Here is an 18,363-nt window from a genome sequence, read left to right as displayed (position 1 = left end):
TCATTTCCTTTGAACTTGCCAATTGCATTCTGTTTCAGAAGCTTTCTTTTTGTGGGGACTGTTTATGATTGAGCAAGGTACCTTTTAATGGGACACAAACAATGTAGTAAAAATTAGAGATGACTACAAAGTCAGAACATTCTAAGGAGTCTTTGGGGATGTTTTCTCACCACCCCCACTTACTCTTCACTGATTTGTTGGCAGCAAATAGGAACTTATTAGCCTGTGTTATCACGTGTCTCTTGTCTTCAGGGAACTTAGGCTGTTATAGGAAGCATATACTGTGGGCTGTCTAGTGATCATTGCTTGCAGTCAGGGGGCTATAGGGCTTCGCATCCTGGCAATTCATAGCCTTGTGGAAAATTCTGAAGATGTTTTCCTGAAAAAGGTTGTCATGGAGCTTTCTAAACATTCTAGAGAATAGCAAAGAGTAAGCAGAAAATGGGGGGGGGTGTTCAGTAATCCTCTATCTGCAGAAGGGCCCAGCCCACTGTGGGCAGCACCATCCCTAGGCAGGTGGTCCTAGACTGTATAAGAAAATGACTGAGCGTAAGCCAGGAAACAAGACACTGAGTACCATCCTCTGTGGTCTCTGCTTCAATTCCTGCCCTGGCTTCCTTCAATGATGGCTTGTGACTTGGAAGTGTAAACCAAATAAGCCCTTTCCTCCCCGCAAGTTGATTTTGGACCTGGTGTTTATCACAGCAACAGAAATCAGACTAGAGAAGGTGGATACACTGGTGTTACTAACAGAATTGAGTCTTCCTTGCCTTCCTTAGCTGTGGTTATGGAAATTATGCCTCCTGAGTCATTATATCCCTGTTCCATAAAACCCTGTTGGCAGATCCCAAGTTAAGCCTCTTTGTTTTATGTGATGTATCTGGGACATCACAAGGCTTCTTGGCAAGAGAGAAGGACAGCTGTAGCCCCGCTCCAACCTTTGCTCCTGTCATTTCCAAGGTCATACCATCCAGTGTTTATAAAAATTGCTTTTTTCCAAAAGGACAATTGGGATTTGTTCTCTGTCTTTTCTATAAGAAAACAGGTTGTTGAGAACAGTAGGTGATGGGATGGAAGAAAAATACAAGGGCTTGGACATCCATGTTGTCCTGCATCATGTGAATGATAGCCAAGTATCCAGCATCCGTAGCACCCTACGTGAGAAACCTCTCGTTCCCTAGTCTTGTCCCAGGTGCCTCAAAGTTGACTGAATTTCTCCACGGGCTGAGTCAGGGAGTACCTGGTTCTGACAGTGTAACATTTCCACAGTGGTGAGTGCTTAGCGTAGGACAGAGGGGTGCTAATTGTCCAGTTCAGTGGGAATTTCATCTCTGTTGGCAGAAGATACCACCAGACCTATATGCGCTCGGAAACAAACCAGCATGTTTAAGCTACTCCTTCTAGTCTTGATGAAGGCTTCTTTCCTAAAGGGGACTTCTTGAGCTGCAGCATTCAAAGAGCAATGGAGAAACCTTTATGAATGACTTGGCCAGAGAGCCTGATGCACCAAGTGCAGCTCACACCCATCCATGCCCTTTGTTCAGACGTCCCCTCCGCAGTGAGAACAATGTGGGCACAGTTCAGACTGTGACCTTTTAGTAGCTCACCTCCTTGCAGATGCCAAGTCATCCAGCCATGAGGTCATTTACATTGCGCCCACACTGTACTTCGGGCCTTGCAACAATAACAGGCTGAGTTGGTCACGTTATTATTTTGAGAGCATTCTCTGCTGCAATTGCTCTTCTGTCCCATGATTTGAACCTGGAGGCAAAGAGGGAATCCTGAAAAAGGCCTGGGGGGCAGGGTGGGATCCCACTAGGCTGAAGTGATGTTTGCAATGACCTGGGCATATGTCACTTCATTTCTCCCCCCCCCCCCCCCAGACAGCGTGGAAGAGCAGCACACACACAGACACGACACACGGGATTCGAACTCGCGAACACACGCACTCACTTACTCACGCGACTGAGCGCCTTACACAATGAGCCACCGCGCGGCTCGCTTGTCACTTCATTTCTAAACTCTCTTCATCTTGTAAGGCCACAGCGGAGATGGTGTTGGTCTCTCACAACTGTCCTCTCGTTGACACTTTTAGCTACTTCTTCTTACGAAAGGCAGGAAACCAGACACTTCGGAAATTTCTGACTGACTGACGGCTGTAACGAGTTGGGTTTTGTATTTGTGTAACTTCAGAACTTTCTTGGAAGAGCTCTCTGGGTGGTATGTTTCAGTGACATGAAAGATGAGCTGGTACTTTTGTCATTAGTAACCTTTATATCACTATGTCAGACAGGAGGAATTTCTTGTTTGTTTTTTCTTTCTTTTTATTTGGATTTTTCAAGACAAGATTTCTCTGTGTAGCTCTGGCTGTCCTGGAACTTACTCTGTAGACCAGGCTGACCTTGCACTCACAGAGATCCGCCTACCTCTGTCTCCACCTGCTGGGATTAAAGGTGTGGCCTGGCTCAAATGTCATATTTCTTTATTGGCAGAAAATTGTGACTGCCAATCACAGACTTCTGGGTGCTCTAAAAGCCAACCAATGCCTGGTCCAGCATGGGTGAAAGCCACTCTTCTAGTGAGGCCCTTTTGAGCTGAGGTGTGGGAAGGCTGATGGTGATGGAGATGCTGTGAATGGCAGCAGTCCAGCGGTCTGCTACACGGGACACCAGCAATGCTCAGCCGTGTTCCGTGCTCCCAGTGCCCTTCAGAATGGTGCCCTCTACCGTGAGAATGGTATGGGCAATTAGACAAAGAAGCTTCTGGTCTTTACTGGCTGGATATTTTTTATACCTCAGTGAAGATTTTTTTAAAACCATTTTTGGGTTTGGTTTTTTTTGTTGTTGTTGTTATTTGTTTGTTTTTTCTTTTTTGACTTCCAAATCAGAGCTCAAAGTCCAAAGGTGAGGGGCAAGGACTAGTGTGCTCTTGTCCAGGCTAGAGTCTTGCTCCTCTGTGTACTGTCTGAACACTGATCTTGCTTTGGAAGGATGAGAGGTGCTATGGACCCAATGTGTGGAACCTGCCACACCATCTAAATCAGCTGGAGAATGTGCCTCTGAATGGGGATTTTAGCTCTAAGGCTGGTTTGATCTGTGTGTGTAGTGCGTAGAGATTTTAGATCAGATGGAAGTCTCAACAGAGATTATTGTGATCAAGAAACAATGTGATTGGGCTGAGGGTATATAGCTTGGTGTAGTGTGCTTCCCTTCCATGCACCAGGATCCAGGTCAGGATATTAAAGAGGGTTTAATTGTTAGGCCTGAGAAATAGTCAATGTTCTTATGAGACAGGTCAGGGCTCTACGGCACTTCTGAAACCCAGGAATCAATTAAGAATGGTTCGCTTTGGTTAGAGGAGAAGCTTGCCATGAAGGTACTCTCTGAGTAGGTCCTTGGTGTCCTGCCTTTGGAAGCGAGACGATTTAATTTCCTCCAGTGCTCTAAAGCTTGCAAGATACCAGAGAATGTTGCTGAAGGGGGGCCTTGCAGCTACAGAGGAGGGAGACCTGAGACCAGCACCTTGATTGAACACAATCCAATATACTAAGAACCACCATTGATTGTTTTGTTTTGTTTTGTTTTGTTGTTATTTTTGTTGTTTGGGCAGACTGCACACTGTTTTCTATCAGGAACTTGTTTAACTCCGCTACGTACATTGTGAAAAAGAGAGTCATTTCAGTTTTCACCAAGCAGTCGGGTCTAGAGGTGTCGAGTGACTCCCCCAGGGCCACATGGAACTGGAGATCTGGGGATAAGAACCAGGGCCTGGCTGACTGTAAAGTCAGAACTTCTCAGAGCTGCGGGGTTACTTTCCAGCAGCCATTGGCTCTGTTCCTAACACATAGTTTCACACTTAGCTCCACAGTGTCGAACCTCAGAAGTAATGACAGGAAGATACGGGTTTGTCACTGGTGCCTATGGATCTGAGCACTTTTAACAAGTGACCTTTGTTACCTCATGTGACACAACTTTTATCTGATACTTCTTCCCTCCTTGAAGTTATTGCTTTTGGGGCTGGAAATGGGCCATGTTCTTAGACAGTTATCGGTTACAGGGTGTGAGTTTCTCATAGAATATTCGGTGATGTTAAAGTCATTTGATAATCATAAAACAAAATACATAGTTGCCCTGTCTTGACTCCATCTAAGCCACACCATCAGGAAAAAAGTTGTCTTTCTAAAGACATGCTGTTTCTACTTTCTTGTCCCCAAAAGTCTATATGTCATTTTAAAAGGTAATTATGGGAAATTACATTCAAATGTCATAATATAAATTGGACCTCACTACCTAAAAAAAAAGTTAATAGATTTTTCAAATCTTTATGTTGGTGAACAATGAAAGCTCACTAAACAAGAAATATGCAGGTGGCCCATGGCACACACCTCATGAGCAGACCACTACATTCTGGAAAATGGCTCTGCTTCTCACTCTGACAATTCTAAGACAGGGTATATGTGGTAGATACTTAGTAATACAGTCTTAAGTCAACTGCAATATACAAAATCATAATGAAAAGAAGCGTCACACTTGCCAGCCTGGACGCTGCTCCATGCACTGTTTCCAGGTTAGCTCTTTGCCTGTGCTAACTCCTCTTGTGAATGAAAGGTAGAAATGAAAAATAATTTCTCTAGGTTTTCATAATGAATTATAGGCCTCAAGTAAGTAGGCATTGTAAACCATAGTTGGTCTTCCATGACTGTGACTTGCACATTTATGGAGTCAATTAATCACAGATTGAAAATATTCAGAAAATAAATCATGACTGTTAGTAAGCATTTTTTTCTGCCTAACCAGGCATGGTTGTTCTGTAATCCTAGCACTGAGAAATTGTGGTTATGAAAACTGCTGTCGGTTCAAAACCAGCCTGGTCTGCATAGTGAGTGTCCAGGCAGGGGCTACAAAATAAGCCTCTATATCAAAATATTTATTTTTGTTGTTTTATCTGAGACAGGTCCTTGCTAGGTAGTCCTAGCTGGCCTGGGATTTTTAGCAATCCTCCTACCTCTACCTCCCCGTCACTGAAAGAATAGATACAGATATAGATATCACCAAGCCATTGTTTTTCGAGGCTAAGAATGTATTTCAGTGCTAGAAAATATGTTAAGAACGCACAGACCCTGGCTTTGCCCCATATGACAAAAAAAGTATTAAAATTTTTTTTGGACCAGGCAGTGGTTGGTGCATGCCTTTAATCCTAGCACTTGGGAGGCAGAGGCAGGTGGATCTCTGTGAGTTTGAAGCCAGCCTGATCTTCAGAGTTAGTTCCAGGACAGCCAGAACTATACAGAGAAACCCTATCTCGAAAAACAAACTTTTTTTTTGTTGGATCATTATTCCCTAAACAATCTAACAACAATAGCAATATTACATGGATAACCGCACTGTTAAAAACTGTAAGTAATAGAGCAGCTGTTAACACTTTATTGGATAGTGCATGTGATCAAAGGAGTTACACTTGCCGACATGGGTTGGGGAGCTCTCACACAGCCCCACTCCTAGATGAAGAGCTACAAGCAATTCATGGCTGCTGAGAGGGGAAGAATCCGTTCTCTCTGGGGACAAGCCCTATGATAGGTTATTCACTCCAAGTGGTCAGCCTTAAATACATATCCATATGAGCAACACTAAGTGGATTCAGAGGGTTGTATTTATATATAAATGTGTGTGTGTGTGTGCCTCTGTGTGTGTGTGTGTGTGTGTGTGTGTGTGCTTGACAATAATTAAGAAGAGTTTACCGTTTGAGAGGAAGTGGGGAAAATGAGGTAAATACTTGTGTGAAATTCTCAAAATATTTTAGTTTTTGACAAAAGAATTTACAATGAGTTGTATAAAATCATACAGTGTCTGTGTTCGCACACTGAGGATGAAACCCAAAGCATCACTTCAGCTAAGCGTGTACCCATCGCTGAGCACAGACCTAGCCATTTTGTGTGGGGTACCAACCCTGCAGATCCCAAGGAACAAATGGACTGTTACATTTATTTCTTTTTAATTTCATTCTTGCTAGGATTTATACTAGCCTAGATATGTAATTTTTTCCAATTGTGTGTTTCCTTTTGATTTATAGGTAATTTCTCTTATAAACAATGTATCATATTTGAGTCTTCATGGGAAAGACCAGTATACAGCCAGATGCAGGCCCAGTTTCCTTTTTAGCATGAAGTCTTAAGCTAAAAGAGCAGCCAGGCTGAGAGCTACGCCGTAGACTCTGTCTCAGTGAGACCGGGCTCCGGGACTCAGGGTGGGGACTGGAGTTACACTAACTGATGATTTTCAGTTCTGTCTACTCCCAAATTAAAGGCAGAATTACAAAGTCACCCACTATCAAAATAAAACACTTCCTTTCTAAAAAGGACCAACCTAGGCTATGCAGCCCCCACCGTGGCTAACTTTTCTTTTGTTTATTTAACAACAGAAATCTTTGGCACATCCCATGAGCCCAGGCCTGTGGCAGAAGGACAAGAAGTGATATCTCTCTTTTTGTTTCTTTCCCTCCCGAGACTTAAGGGTCACTTCCGGTTTTGATTTGGAAACAGCTCTAGAAGGCCAAACCAGATGGCTTCTTGGTCATGAATGACTGGCCTGTTCTGTCCTTGAGGCTGAGCTAGCTCTATCCTGTACCATTCCTAGAAGAGACTGGCTTGAAACCCATTGAACCTGAGATGAAGTTACCAGCAGCAACCATGCCTCTAGTCCAACCATGGTTTGTGGTACCTGTACCCCACATGACCTGCTATTACCCTCTGACATCAAAAGTCCACCATCCAGAAATGAAGGCGGTTCCCAGAGCCTCATTTCAGACTGGCAACCACATGATTGTCCCTTCAAAATGCTGCCCATTTAGTATTGGATTATCAATTGCTGTGCTCTTCCCTGGGGAAGACTGTCTCTCCCACTCTGCCCTTCCTTAAGCTTGTAGTTCTTTGTGTAGGGCTGGAGCCTCGTGGGCTTTCCCTATTTACTTTTGCATGTCTATTGGTGTCATCTTTATTTGGTCCTGAAAACATATATATAAGTAGCGTGTCAATACATATAAGCATGTAGCAACAGTGATAAAAAAAAAAACAGAGGCTATGAATTAGAAAGAGAGCAAGGTGGGGGTCTATGAGAGGGTTTAGAGGGAGGAAAGAGAAAGCAGAAATGTGATGATATTATGATTTCAAAAATAACAAAAATAAAAACTCCAGGTCCAAATACATTTCCCACAGCAGAGAGCGTTGTGACCGTGGAGGTATGGGAAGCCCGAGGAACACGTTGGTTAAGGCTGTTTCTCTCTCTGGGTCTTCACGTCTCACCGTTGCATGACAATGGCTTTAAACCAGCAGCAGTGAAAGTAAACCCAGGCTCAAATATTCTTCAAAAATTGCACCGATTGGGGCTGGAGAGGTGGCTGGGTGGTTAAGAGCACTGGCTGCTCTTCCAGAGGACCCAGGCTCCATTCCTAGCACTCACACAGTGACTTACAACAGTCCCTAACTCCAGATCCAGGGGATCCAACACCCTCTTCTGGCCTCCGTGGGCACTAGGCATGTATGCGGTGCACAGACATACATGCAGGCAAAACACTCATGCATGTAAAATAAATATAAAAAGAAACAATTTCAAGTCGCACAAATTGTCCATTTGACAAGAAGAGGAGGGAAATGCCACCACTTCCCCTCTCCATCCATCTAGAGAGCTTACTGAGAATCCTCAGGACTTCAGGGAACAGAAGGTTGGCTAAACCAAGGATAGTCGGCAGGTGCGTAGTGCCCAGGAACAATGTAAGTCTGTGGCATTGTGCCAAGGGGAAGATTTTGCATATGGGATCGCAAGGGTTCAGTCCTGCTCTTAGCATCCAGAACAGTGGTTCTCAACCTGTGGGTTGTGACCTCTTAGGGGAACATACCAGGTATCCTGCACATAGCAGATATTTTCATTACTGTTCATAACAGCAGCAAAATCACAGTTGTGAAGCAGCAACGAAATGATCTTGTGGTTGGGAACTGTATTAAAGAGTTGCAACAGCCGGGCGGTGGTGGCACACGCCTTTAATCCCAGCACTCGGGAGGCAGAGGCAGGCGGATCTCTGTGAGTTCGAGACCAGCCTGGTCTACAAGAGTGAGTTCCAGGAGAGGCTCCAAAGCCACAGAGAAACCCTGTCTCGAAAAACCAAAAAAAAAAAAAAAAAAAAAAAAAATTGCAACAGTAGGAAGGTTGCGAATCTCTGATCTAGAAACATCCACTACGTGTTCCCTCCGCTGTAGGTGTCATACCTTCAGGATCTTAGTTTCCCAAGGCTCCCAAGGTTTGAGATTGCTGCACTCCATGATCCATCGTGTAGTGCCACCAGCAATGGCCCTTGTGAAGAAGGAACTGGGTGAAGCATGACCTCTGTGCGTGGAAAATGGGTGGCTTCCTTCAGAAGGAACTTTGGGCATGTGGGTAGCTGTCTAGTGAGGTCCCTGCTTGCCCCGGTGTTTCATTTCCCTTTTTTTCTTTCTCTCTGTTACCAGAAAGAACTTTCTGAAGAAGTCAGCCGGAATGGCAGCTTGGCTCAGATTCCTGTCCAAATCTACAACGCTACCTGCACAGTGAGGATTGCAGCCATCACTAAAGGGGGTGTTGGACCTTTCAGTGAGCCAGTGAAAATAATCATTCCTGAATACAGTGAGTCAGGGGCCCCTGTTGGCTGCAGAGCGTAGCAGTCTGAGCAGCTCCCAGACTGCCTAAGTGGGACCGGTGGGACAGTGGCTGATTGACAAGTGTAAAATAAGAACCAAAATGCACTGCTGCAATCATAAGGAACTTTAGAATACAATCCACAGAACCCCGACACTCCTGCCTTTACTGTTAACACTAATAACTCCCAAGGAAGCTTCGTCCTTTCAGAATACGAAGTTGGACTTTACCTGTTGAATTTGCTTCCAGGCACACAGCACTGTAATCTGGACAGGCAATGCTGTTAGTCCTTAGCTGCCTCTGACTGGCATGGTTGGTTTGCCACATTTGTTTCTGCTCTGTTTGAGGCTACTGCTTGCCTTGTTTTTACCCGCTCAACCCTTGGGTAATGTGCTCAGCGACTTAGTCTGCATAGAACACCGAGTGTTTCCTCCAAATGCCCTCCTCACGTAGCCCTGACTGGCTGAGCTAAATGCCCAGCCATGCATATTAGCTCTTGACTATTGCTGGAATGTTCTTTGTCAAGGAGCCACCGTGATGCCTTACATGGGGCCAAATGCTGTTCACGCTTCTGTAAATCAGGGGAGCTACCTTTGTCCTGATTCCAACCCACCTGAGGCTGTTTAGTATTAAACCATTTCTGCACGCTCCGTGCCCAGCCATCTCTTCCAGCATGACTTACTCACTTGCGAGTTCTTGCCAAACACGGCCTTTGCACCCAATAGCAGTGGAGATTTGAGAACAGATGACTCATTTGTGTCTGTCTCTTTCCCAGTGATCCCCAGGCAAACTCTCCTTTTAGTACAAATTGGAGCTAGACTCCATTCTGGAGGAACATACTTTGTGGTGCTAGGGAGACCAAGGGTGTCTACCTGGAAGAAACTCAAAGACAGTGAGATTCAGCATCACAACGCACAGCTTTATGTAGCCTGAGTTCTAATAGGTCTTAATAATAAAAGCCCAAGTCAGATATTGGGGAAAATGCTGAGAGATCAGAGAGACGTAGGAACAAAACCACAGCCACCTTCCCTCTCCACTTGTGTTTTATTATTAAGACCTGTCAGAACTCATGCTACAGCTTCTCAAACCAAGGTTTAGAACAGCAATTAAGATCACTTACTTAGCTGGGCGGTGGTGGCGCACGCCTTTAATCCCAGCACTCGGGAGGCAGAGGCAGGCGGATCTCTGTGAGTTCGAGGCCAGCCTGATCTACAAGAGCTAGTTCCAGGACAGGCTCTAAAAAAGCTGCAGAGAAACCCTGTCTCGAAAAACCAGAAAAAGAAAAAAGAAAGATCACTTACTGCTCTTACAGAGGACTGGAGCTTAGTTTCCAGCACCCACATCAGGCAGCTTACAGCAACCTATAACTCTAGCTCTAAGGGATCTGATGCCCCTTTCTGGTCTCCATGGGTATCCACACGCATGTGCATTAATGCATGCACACATTGGCAAATACACACATCAGTAGTGACCCATCTTTCTTTAGAGTCAGAAATGACGACAGGAGGGAGGACTTCCATTTCCATGTGTCATGAACTGTAAAAGGTTGTAAAGGTTGCCTCATAGGCAGAATCACCCGTAAAAGCACCCATTACTACACTCTAAGTAGCACCAGTTCCCAGCAATACATTTCAAGTTTCAGTTGCCCTCCTTTGAGAACCGTCATCACACACAACCTAACGTTGCCTCTCGTCATCTTGAGTGACAGATGCGCAGCCTCTCGTCATCTTGAGTGACAGATGCGCAGCCTCTCGTCATCTTGAGTGACAGATGCGCAGCCTCTCCACAGTAGTCTTACCAAGTGTTTCCAAGCTTTCCGGTGACTGGCTCCCACATCTGTCACTCAGTTCACACAGTTGGCCAAGACACGCAACCATGTGACTTCCTTGCCTCCCAGTACCAAATCCGAGTGATTTTTACAGACATGGATAGTTGACAGAAGGAATTAATGAGAAAATACAAAAGGTAGCAAGAGATGAACCAGGTGGGTTGGAAGGGAAATGGCGCACCAAATGCTGTGCACCAAGAAAATGTTAGGTTTACTAATTTTTTATTTTCTTCTGCATTTATTATCAACATGAAACAAGTTTGTCATTTGGGTTGTTTTTTTTAATTGACAAGAAAAAGGTGTATATGTTTGCTGAGTTCAGTGTGCTGTTTTGACAGGTATATACTGTGGAATGAGACAATAAAACTAGTCTCATTGTTTTCTTAAATTTTTCAAATAATACATTTAATTTCATTTTATGTGCATTGGCATGAGGGTGTCAGATCCCCTGGAACTGGAGTTACAAATAGTTGTGAGCTGCCGTGTGGATGATGGGAATTAAACACAGGTCCTCTGGAAAAGCGGACAGTGCTCTTAACCGCTGAACCATCTCTCCAGCCCTTTTTATTTTTATTTGTGTGGATTTGTGTCTGCTTGTCTGTATGTGCACCATCTGAGAGCAGTGCCCATGGAGGCCAGGGGGGGAGCAGTGGAACCCTTCAGGCTGGAGTGTCAAGCAGTGCTGTGCACCAGTGTAGGTACTGGGAACTGAACCTAAATCTTCCTCAAGAGCAGCCAGCTCTCCAGTTCCTAGTTGCATTGATAGGTGTAACTCTACATCATTTCACCTTGCATTGAGAACAACCTGCATTCACTGATCACAAAACATTAAAGGATTGCAAGCCTGTGTATCCTATGTATTTTGAATCCCCGAGTATTGATTCCAGTTAACGTTTTTGGATCTGTTCCAGGTAGGGTAGATTACGCGCCCTCATCAACTCCAGCACCTGGCAACACGGAGTCTATGCTCATCATTCTTGGCTGCTTTTGTGGATTTGTTTTAATCGGGTTGATTTTATATATTTCTCTGGCCATCAGAAGAAGAGTCCAGGAAACAAAGTTTGGGTAAGTTTGCGACTTAAAAATGTTAACCTTGAGCAGGCATGGTGGAGCACACCTTTAATCTCGGCAGAGCCAGAGAAGAGGCAGGCAGATCTTTGTGAGTTTGAGACCAACTTCCCTTCTTAGATCAGTTCCTACAAAGTCAGCAACTGCAGGAGCCAGCTCTTTTCCAGAGACGAGCTTCAGTAGGACATGCTATGCTAACTGGGTGGTGTTGAATGAGAAGCTTTCAAAATGACCCAATTATTGTGTGTGTGGTATATGCGCATGTGTACAGGTGTGTGTGCAACTGCACTTTCTCCGTGCATGCCTGTGTGGAGACCAGAGGTCAGCATCAGGTGTTTTTTCCTGTTCATCGCCACTATTTGTAAATTTTTTAAAAAAAGGCTTTTTTTTAAACTTCTTTGTGTGTCTGTGTATGTGTGTGTACTCAATGCCACAGTACATATAAAGAGATCAGAGGACAACTTGAAAGAGTTCTCTTCTTCCACATATGGGTCCCAGACATTGAACTCGGGTTGGCAGGATGCCATATTTGGAAATTTTGTTTCATGTCTGATCTACCTTCATGCTATATGATTACAAGCGTGATCTACCTTCATGCTGTGTGATTAAAAGTATGATCTACCTCATGCTGTGTGTGAAGTTGGTGTGAAATTGGTGTGAGCTTCATGCTTAGATTTAGTTCCAAGATTCCAGAATCTGAAAAAGGCCTGAAACTCCTGGTCCAGTCATTTCAGAGAAAGATACCCGACCTGTATGGAGAGGGGACATAGGGACAGTTGCCGAGGTATTGGCGTCTCTGGGAGGCTGAAGGTGGCTTGACTCTTGCTTTTCATTTCTTCTGTTTCCATCTTCTTCCTTCCCTCCTCCTTTCCTCACCTCCCTTCCTTGGCTATTTCAAATAGAGACCACTTTTATTCGAACATTCCCTCTTTTCCTTTTCCAGCCCCAGTTCTGTCACTTTAGACAAAGCCTTTTAACGTTGCCCAACTTCCTTGCTATTATCCATCCCTAAGTGGACTCCAAAATCATTACCAATTCTAACTGTTGTAAGCTTGAGTTAAAAATATTATGTTCTGTCAGCTGAGATGCTGAGTCAGCATGAAGAGATGGCTCTACAGTTATGAGCACTTGTTGCTCTTGCTGAGGACCTGGGTTCATTCCTAAGCACCATGACAACCGCCTGTAACTACAGCTCCAGAGGGTCTTATACCCTCTTCTGACATCCTCAGGCACTCACATAGATACACCCATGTACATATAATTTTAAAAAAAAATCAAAAAATGAACCTTAAGACAAAGGCTTGCTGGGGCTGGAGCAATGGTGCACATGCAGGTAAAACAATCATACACAGAAAAGTAAGTAAATATCTTTAAAAATGTATTAGTTATTCTTTTTTCATAAGCTATTTACTTGCATAATTATGTCTTCATGTAAGTATGGTATAGGGCTTGAATCCAGGGCCATGGCCATGGTAGGCAAGCATACTTGCATTGATATCCAGCCCTTTTATATGTCCTTCATGATATCTGGGCAGAGATGGTTTGCTATTACCAGATAGACCTAAAATAGATTCAAGAAAAGCATTTATTTCTCCCAGTGGGAAATGGTTTTTATGACCTCCCCCTGTAGTACTTAGAATCAAACCCAAGGCCTCTCACCTGCTGTTCAAGCTGCATCCCCAGCAGGGAAGTGTTCTGGGTGCAGAAGAACCCTCTATATACACCAGCAACATCATAACATCCTTGTGGTGTTGGCACATGGGTCCATTACCCTGTCTTTACAGTTGGATATCTTTGTTTTTGTACAGGGGTGCATTCTCTGAGGAGGATTCCCAATTAGTCGTAAATTACATAGCAAAGAAGTCTTTCTGCCGGCGAGCCATCGAGCTTACCCGTAAGCTGACTTTCCTTTCACTTTTTGGCAAAGGTTAAAATAGTGGAGAGCCAAGATAAGTTTCTAACGAAAGCTAAGAGAAGAGAATGGGAAAGAAAGAAAAAAGTATGTTTATGTATATATTTTTTCGAGATATAAATATATGTGTGTATACACACATATATGGGATTTTTGTTTTGTTCTTCTGAGAAACGGTCTTGCTTTGTAGTTCACCCTGGACTCAAACTCATGATCCTCCTGCCTCAGCTGTATTTTGAGTGCTGAGTTTACAGTCATTGAACACTATACTGGGTGGGGTGGATAGTTTTAACATTCGGAAGCTAGCAAGAACATGACCAGATGTTGCCATATCAGTCTCTCCTGGTCAGGTTACTGAAAATTAGAAGTGAATCTGGTGTTAAGAAACAAGTTAAGGATCCAGAATCTCATGGAACAACGAGGAAAGGGAAAATCTTGTGGGTGGTGGGAGATGGGGCAGAGGTCAGAGGTTTAAAAGAAGCCACAAAACAGTGGATATAATCTTCAGCCTCACTTCCTGTTGTCCTGGCCACTAACTCAAAGGACAGTCTGCCGAGTTATTGGGAGGTTTGACCTCTGATGAGTGGGAGTGGGGGTTTCTGATTTTTTTTGAGGGGGGAGGCTAAACAGATACAATTTCAGGAGCAATGTGCAAGGAATGCAAACATTGTCAAATGCATGCTTCTGGATGTCCTCTTGGCAAAACTAAATAAAACAAAGGAAAAGGACATAACCTGACAGAATACAGGCTACTGTGAATCAAAACTTATTTAGTGTGCAACAGTCTTAATTACTTTTCTGACCAACGTTTTGTAATCTCTAGATGTCCCTGTTCTTGCATTTAAAAATTATTCATTGAGACAGTTTGTCCCTCTATTGGAGAACAAATTGAGTAATTTTTTTCTAGGAGTAAACATCTCCCTTCCAATTTTATGGCTCATTTCTTTCAACGGTTGCTCATGCCTCAGCTGTAGCCCAGGGTGAATCATGTGCCAGTTGGTCTTTAAATGGTAAGCCCTGCCTGGTGCTGCACCTGATTATATTCTGCCTACTTGCTGCAGAAGATCTTATTCTCCAAACCCCTGAAGTATTCAGTTTAGCCTGGTTTCTTAGATTGAGATGGCACATGCCACATATCCAAGGACAGTTTTTTTCTCTGGATATTTCCTATGGTTTTTTAATCTTCCCTGGCTGGCATGGGAGGGTAGGGGAGATGTCCTGATGGCTCTTTTCTATACCATAAATAGGGATACATTATCCACCAGCCTGTGCCCATTGGTATGTTTCCCTAACCCCTTTAAAGTCAAAAGCGGACTTCTACACAAATCTCAGTGTGGACAGCTGCACCTATGAAAAGGGAAGGGAAATGTGGCTCTCATTTTTATAACTGTTTGTAGATGATCTTGCCTTGAGGGATTAATCTATTCACCCCAACCACAGTAGAATGGAGTGTAGACTTTTTAACATGAGTACAAAGCTGGGAAAATGTGTGTCTGTGTATAGGACTTCCCACATACTTCTGCCTGTATTTAATGAAGAGAGCACACTGCTGATTCTACACCATCACTCCTTTGTAGTGCACAGCTTGGGGGTGAGCGAGGAGCTGCAAAATAAACTAGAAGATGTCGTGATTGACAGAAACCTTCTAATTCTTGGGAAAATTCTGGGTGAAGGTAAGCAACTTCAAAGCACTTCTTTTTAAAATTTGAGTTAAGGAGCAGTTGAGGGTTTGTTCTTTAATGTGTATTCATTGACTAAGATACCGGTTTTATTACTTGGAGTTATAATGCAAAGAATTCTTCTTTGGAGCTTAAAATGAAAGAGGAGCATTCTTGAAACTCAGATGTGACATACGTAAGAGGCACCTGTAGTCCCTGGAACGGAGTAAGCTTTGGAAGTATGAATTCCCTTCCTTTGTTGCAGAGTGTGTGATTCATTAATTATTTTTTTGTTATCATCTATTGATTAATCAAGTTCTACACACTTTAAAGTACCGATCTACTTCGGTTGATGAAAAATATGTATGTAAATTTTACAACTGCTTTTAGCATGAATGATAGTATTATTTACCAAATTTGTGCTTTGGGCTGGGAATGTAGTTCTGTGGTAGTGTGCCCCCCTAACATGTACAAAGTCCTGAGAGCTCCGTCACTAGCCTTTGGGGGTAAAAAGAGACAGTTTTGTGATCTTCAGTAATATTTCCATGTTTCCCTGTGAGTTTCCTGGGTCGCTTGTGGTGGTTGGTGAAGGTGCAAGCTAAGCGAAGTCTGACCGCTCTAACTCTCGACACCAGTGTTCACCCTGCTGTGCAGGTGTCTGAGCAGGCCCTGCCCAATGTCTGCTGCTGAGTCGCTCCAGGACCACAGAGCTCTGTATTCCTGTGGTCAGGAGGGGCGTCTGCCCAGCATCACATGGATGTTGCTTCACTTCACAGGAGAGTTTGGGTCTGTAATGGAAGGCAATCTGAAGCAGGAAGATGGCACTTCTCAGAAGGTGGCGGTGAAGACCATGAAGTGTGAGTTTCCGGCATGGGACCCATGCTTCCAGGGTGGGCCGTTACCTCCATATCCGGTGCCCCAGGTAGAACAGGGGTTGTGCTCTGGTCTCAGTTGCTGATGGGCCACCAGGCAGTGTGGAGTGTGGTCACCTCAGAAGCACATGGTGAGCTCTCTGTGTGCACATGCCTGGTGTACTCTTCATGCTCAAAGCAGCAACTGTCACTTCCACCAACTCTCTTACTTTTCCCCCTCATCCTTCTCCATATTTAGTACAGCTAATGATCCCCAAGGAAAGCATGAATTCCTGAGGCAGGGGATGTTAGTATCTGACCCCAGGGACTGGTCTGACTGCTCTCTAGGGTAGTGGGGCCACTTCTCAAAATAGCTCCCTTGTGAATTATCTCATGCTGCTTATCTAAGATTGCAAGGCTAGCCTCTGGCTTCAGATTCTCCATGTAATTCAGTGGTAGAGTACTCACTCAGCTAGCCTGCACTAGGCCTTGGGTTCGATCTCAAGCACTGTGGAAGATAAAATAAAAAAAACTAGAGCATGTTAAAGAGAGCTTATTAGATTCTTAACCAAGAGCTCTTGACATTGTGACCAAAGATTGACATTGTCCACAGGGTGACATAGTCATTCACGAGTACTGTTTTCCGGAAGGGACATAATTTTGATGATGTGGGGGAAATAAATATGTTTCAGACTTACCAAAAAAAAAAAAAAAAAAAAAAAAAGCAAGACTCCTGAGTGGCCATTTGCCTAGGGTTGGCAGGCAGGCCCCCGTCCCCACCTGCTGTTGGGTCCCCCTGGAGCAAAGGGAGGCAGTGAGGAGGAAGGTGACAGATCTGTTATAAATGGAAAGGTTTTAAAATATTTTCTCTAAGTTTTCTGTACCTGGATGAGATAAATATATAGTAAACCCTTAGAATGGTACAGACTGACCCTGGCTAGGCACCCTCAGGCCGTTTAAGTCACTAGTTACACCCTGGTAAAGAAATCCCTCAAGACAAGTCTGGCCTTTCTTTTTGTCTGTTCTTAATTATAGTAAGATATGCACGAAATAAAATTTACCATCTTGGCCATGTTTAAATGTGTAGGCCCGTGGCATGTGGGACCTTCGTGCTGCCATGGACCCCGCACCACCATCCAGCTCTTAAACTTTCCCTCTTTTCAGACAGAAAATTCTATACTCCCCACTCCCACTCCCCATCCAGGAAGTAGCATTTCTACTTCCTGTCTGGCTTTGTCACTCTAAGCCCTGCCCGCAAATCAAACGGGATTTATTCTCTCGGGACTGGCTTGTTTTATATAGCCTAATATTAAATTTTATTTTTTAAAAATTTATTTTAAATTATTTATTTGTGTGTGTGCGCATGCACACGCGCACTTGGACCACGGCACATGTGTGGAGATCAGAGAATAACTTGTGGATTCCCAGGGATCAAATTCAGGTCATCAAACTTTTGGGGCAAGCCCAAAGTAGATAAAGATCCACCAAGCTGTCTTAATGGGCTTATATTAAATCGTAAATAGTTCTCTTAAATTGGTTACATTTCAAAATTTTGGTATGAAGCGTACCCGGCTCACAGGCATGATTTAACAATTAGTCATCATGAACCTGGGCGTGCATCCATAGCAAGGAGGAGGCAAAGGTAATTGGGACAGACCAGTTGAAAATCACTTTGGATTTGGGGAGATTTTTTTTCCTTATTAAAATTAAAAGTCTATTAAATGAACATTTTAAAAGTAGTTTTAGGTTTGCAGAATAACTGGGCAAAAAGCACAGTCACCGTATGTCCCCCATCCCCTCACACACAACTTCTCTTTTTATTTTATTTTATTTTTTATTTATTTATTTATTTATTTTTTATTAAAACAACTCTTTAGTGTAATAAGCAGCCATCATACAATTATCATACAATTGCTGGGCTCACGCTGACGTATCATTGACTGGAGTTCTTTGTTTTTGCTAGTGTTTACTGCTGGTCTTGTATAGTTCTATGGATCTGACAAGTGCATGAGTGGTCTATGATCCCCATATAACATTATGCAGAAGAGTTGCACGACCGAAAATTCCCTCAGGTTTTCCCTTTGGCTTCTCTCTTCTCTTCTCCCAGCCCCCAAACACTACGAGGACTCTTGCCTGTCTCTATAGTTTTGCCTTTTCCTGATTTTAGGAGTTTTTTGTTTGTTTGTTTGAGAAGCAGATTAGTTTTGTTTTGTTTTGCTTTGCTTTGCTTTTAGAGACGGGTCTATCTAGCCCAGGCTGGCTTCTGAGTCTTCCCACCCCAGCTTCCCACAGAGTTAAGAGTGCACCGTGAAGCCGGGTGTGGATTTTGGTTTTACTGGACAAGCATACCGTTTCTGGCCCCTCCTCTAAATTGAGAATGTTG

General features: G+C 43.8%; 1 protein-coding gene across 1 annotated transcript in view; it reads left to right on the top strand.

Moving 5' to 3' along the window:
* Mertk (MER proto-oncogene, tyrosine kinase) overlaps positions 1-18,363 on the top strand; it is a 104,523-nt gene that overhangs the window by 66,981 nt on the left and 19,179 nt on the right. The window contains exons 9-13 of the mRNA XM_038329377.1: positions 8,498-8,651; positions 11,403-11,556; positions 13,368-13,453; positions 15,049-15,144; positions 15,906-15,986. Of these exons, the coding sequence (XP_038185305.1) occupies positions 8,498-8,651; positions 11,403-11,556; positions 13,368-13,453; positions 15,049-15,144; positions 15,906-15,986 (571 nt within the window). The remainder of the gene's footprint in view (positions 1-8,497; positions 8,652-11,402; positions 11,557-13,367; positions 13,454-15,048; positions 15,145-15,905; positions 15,987-18,363) is intronic.

The sequence above is a fragment of the Arvicola amphibius genome, chromosome 5 (genome assembly GCF_903992535.2).
Source record: "Arvicola amphibius chromosome 5, mArvAmp1.2, whole genome shotgun sequence".
Classification (NCBI taxonomy): Eukaryota; Metazoa; Chordata; class Mammalia; order Rodentia; family Cricetidae; genus Arvicola; species Arvicola amphibius.
Note: the sequence above shows the minus strand (reverse complement) of the source record. Positions and strands in the feature narration are given on the sequence as shown.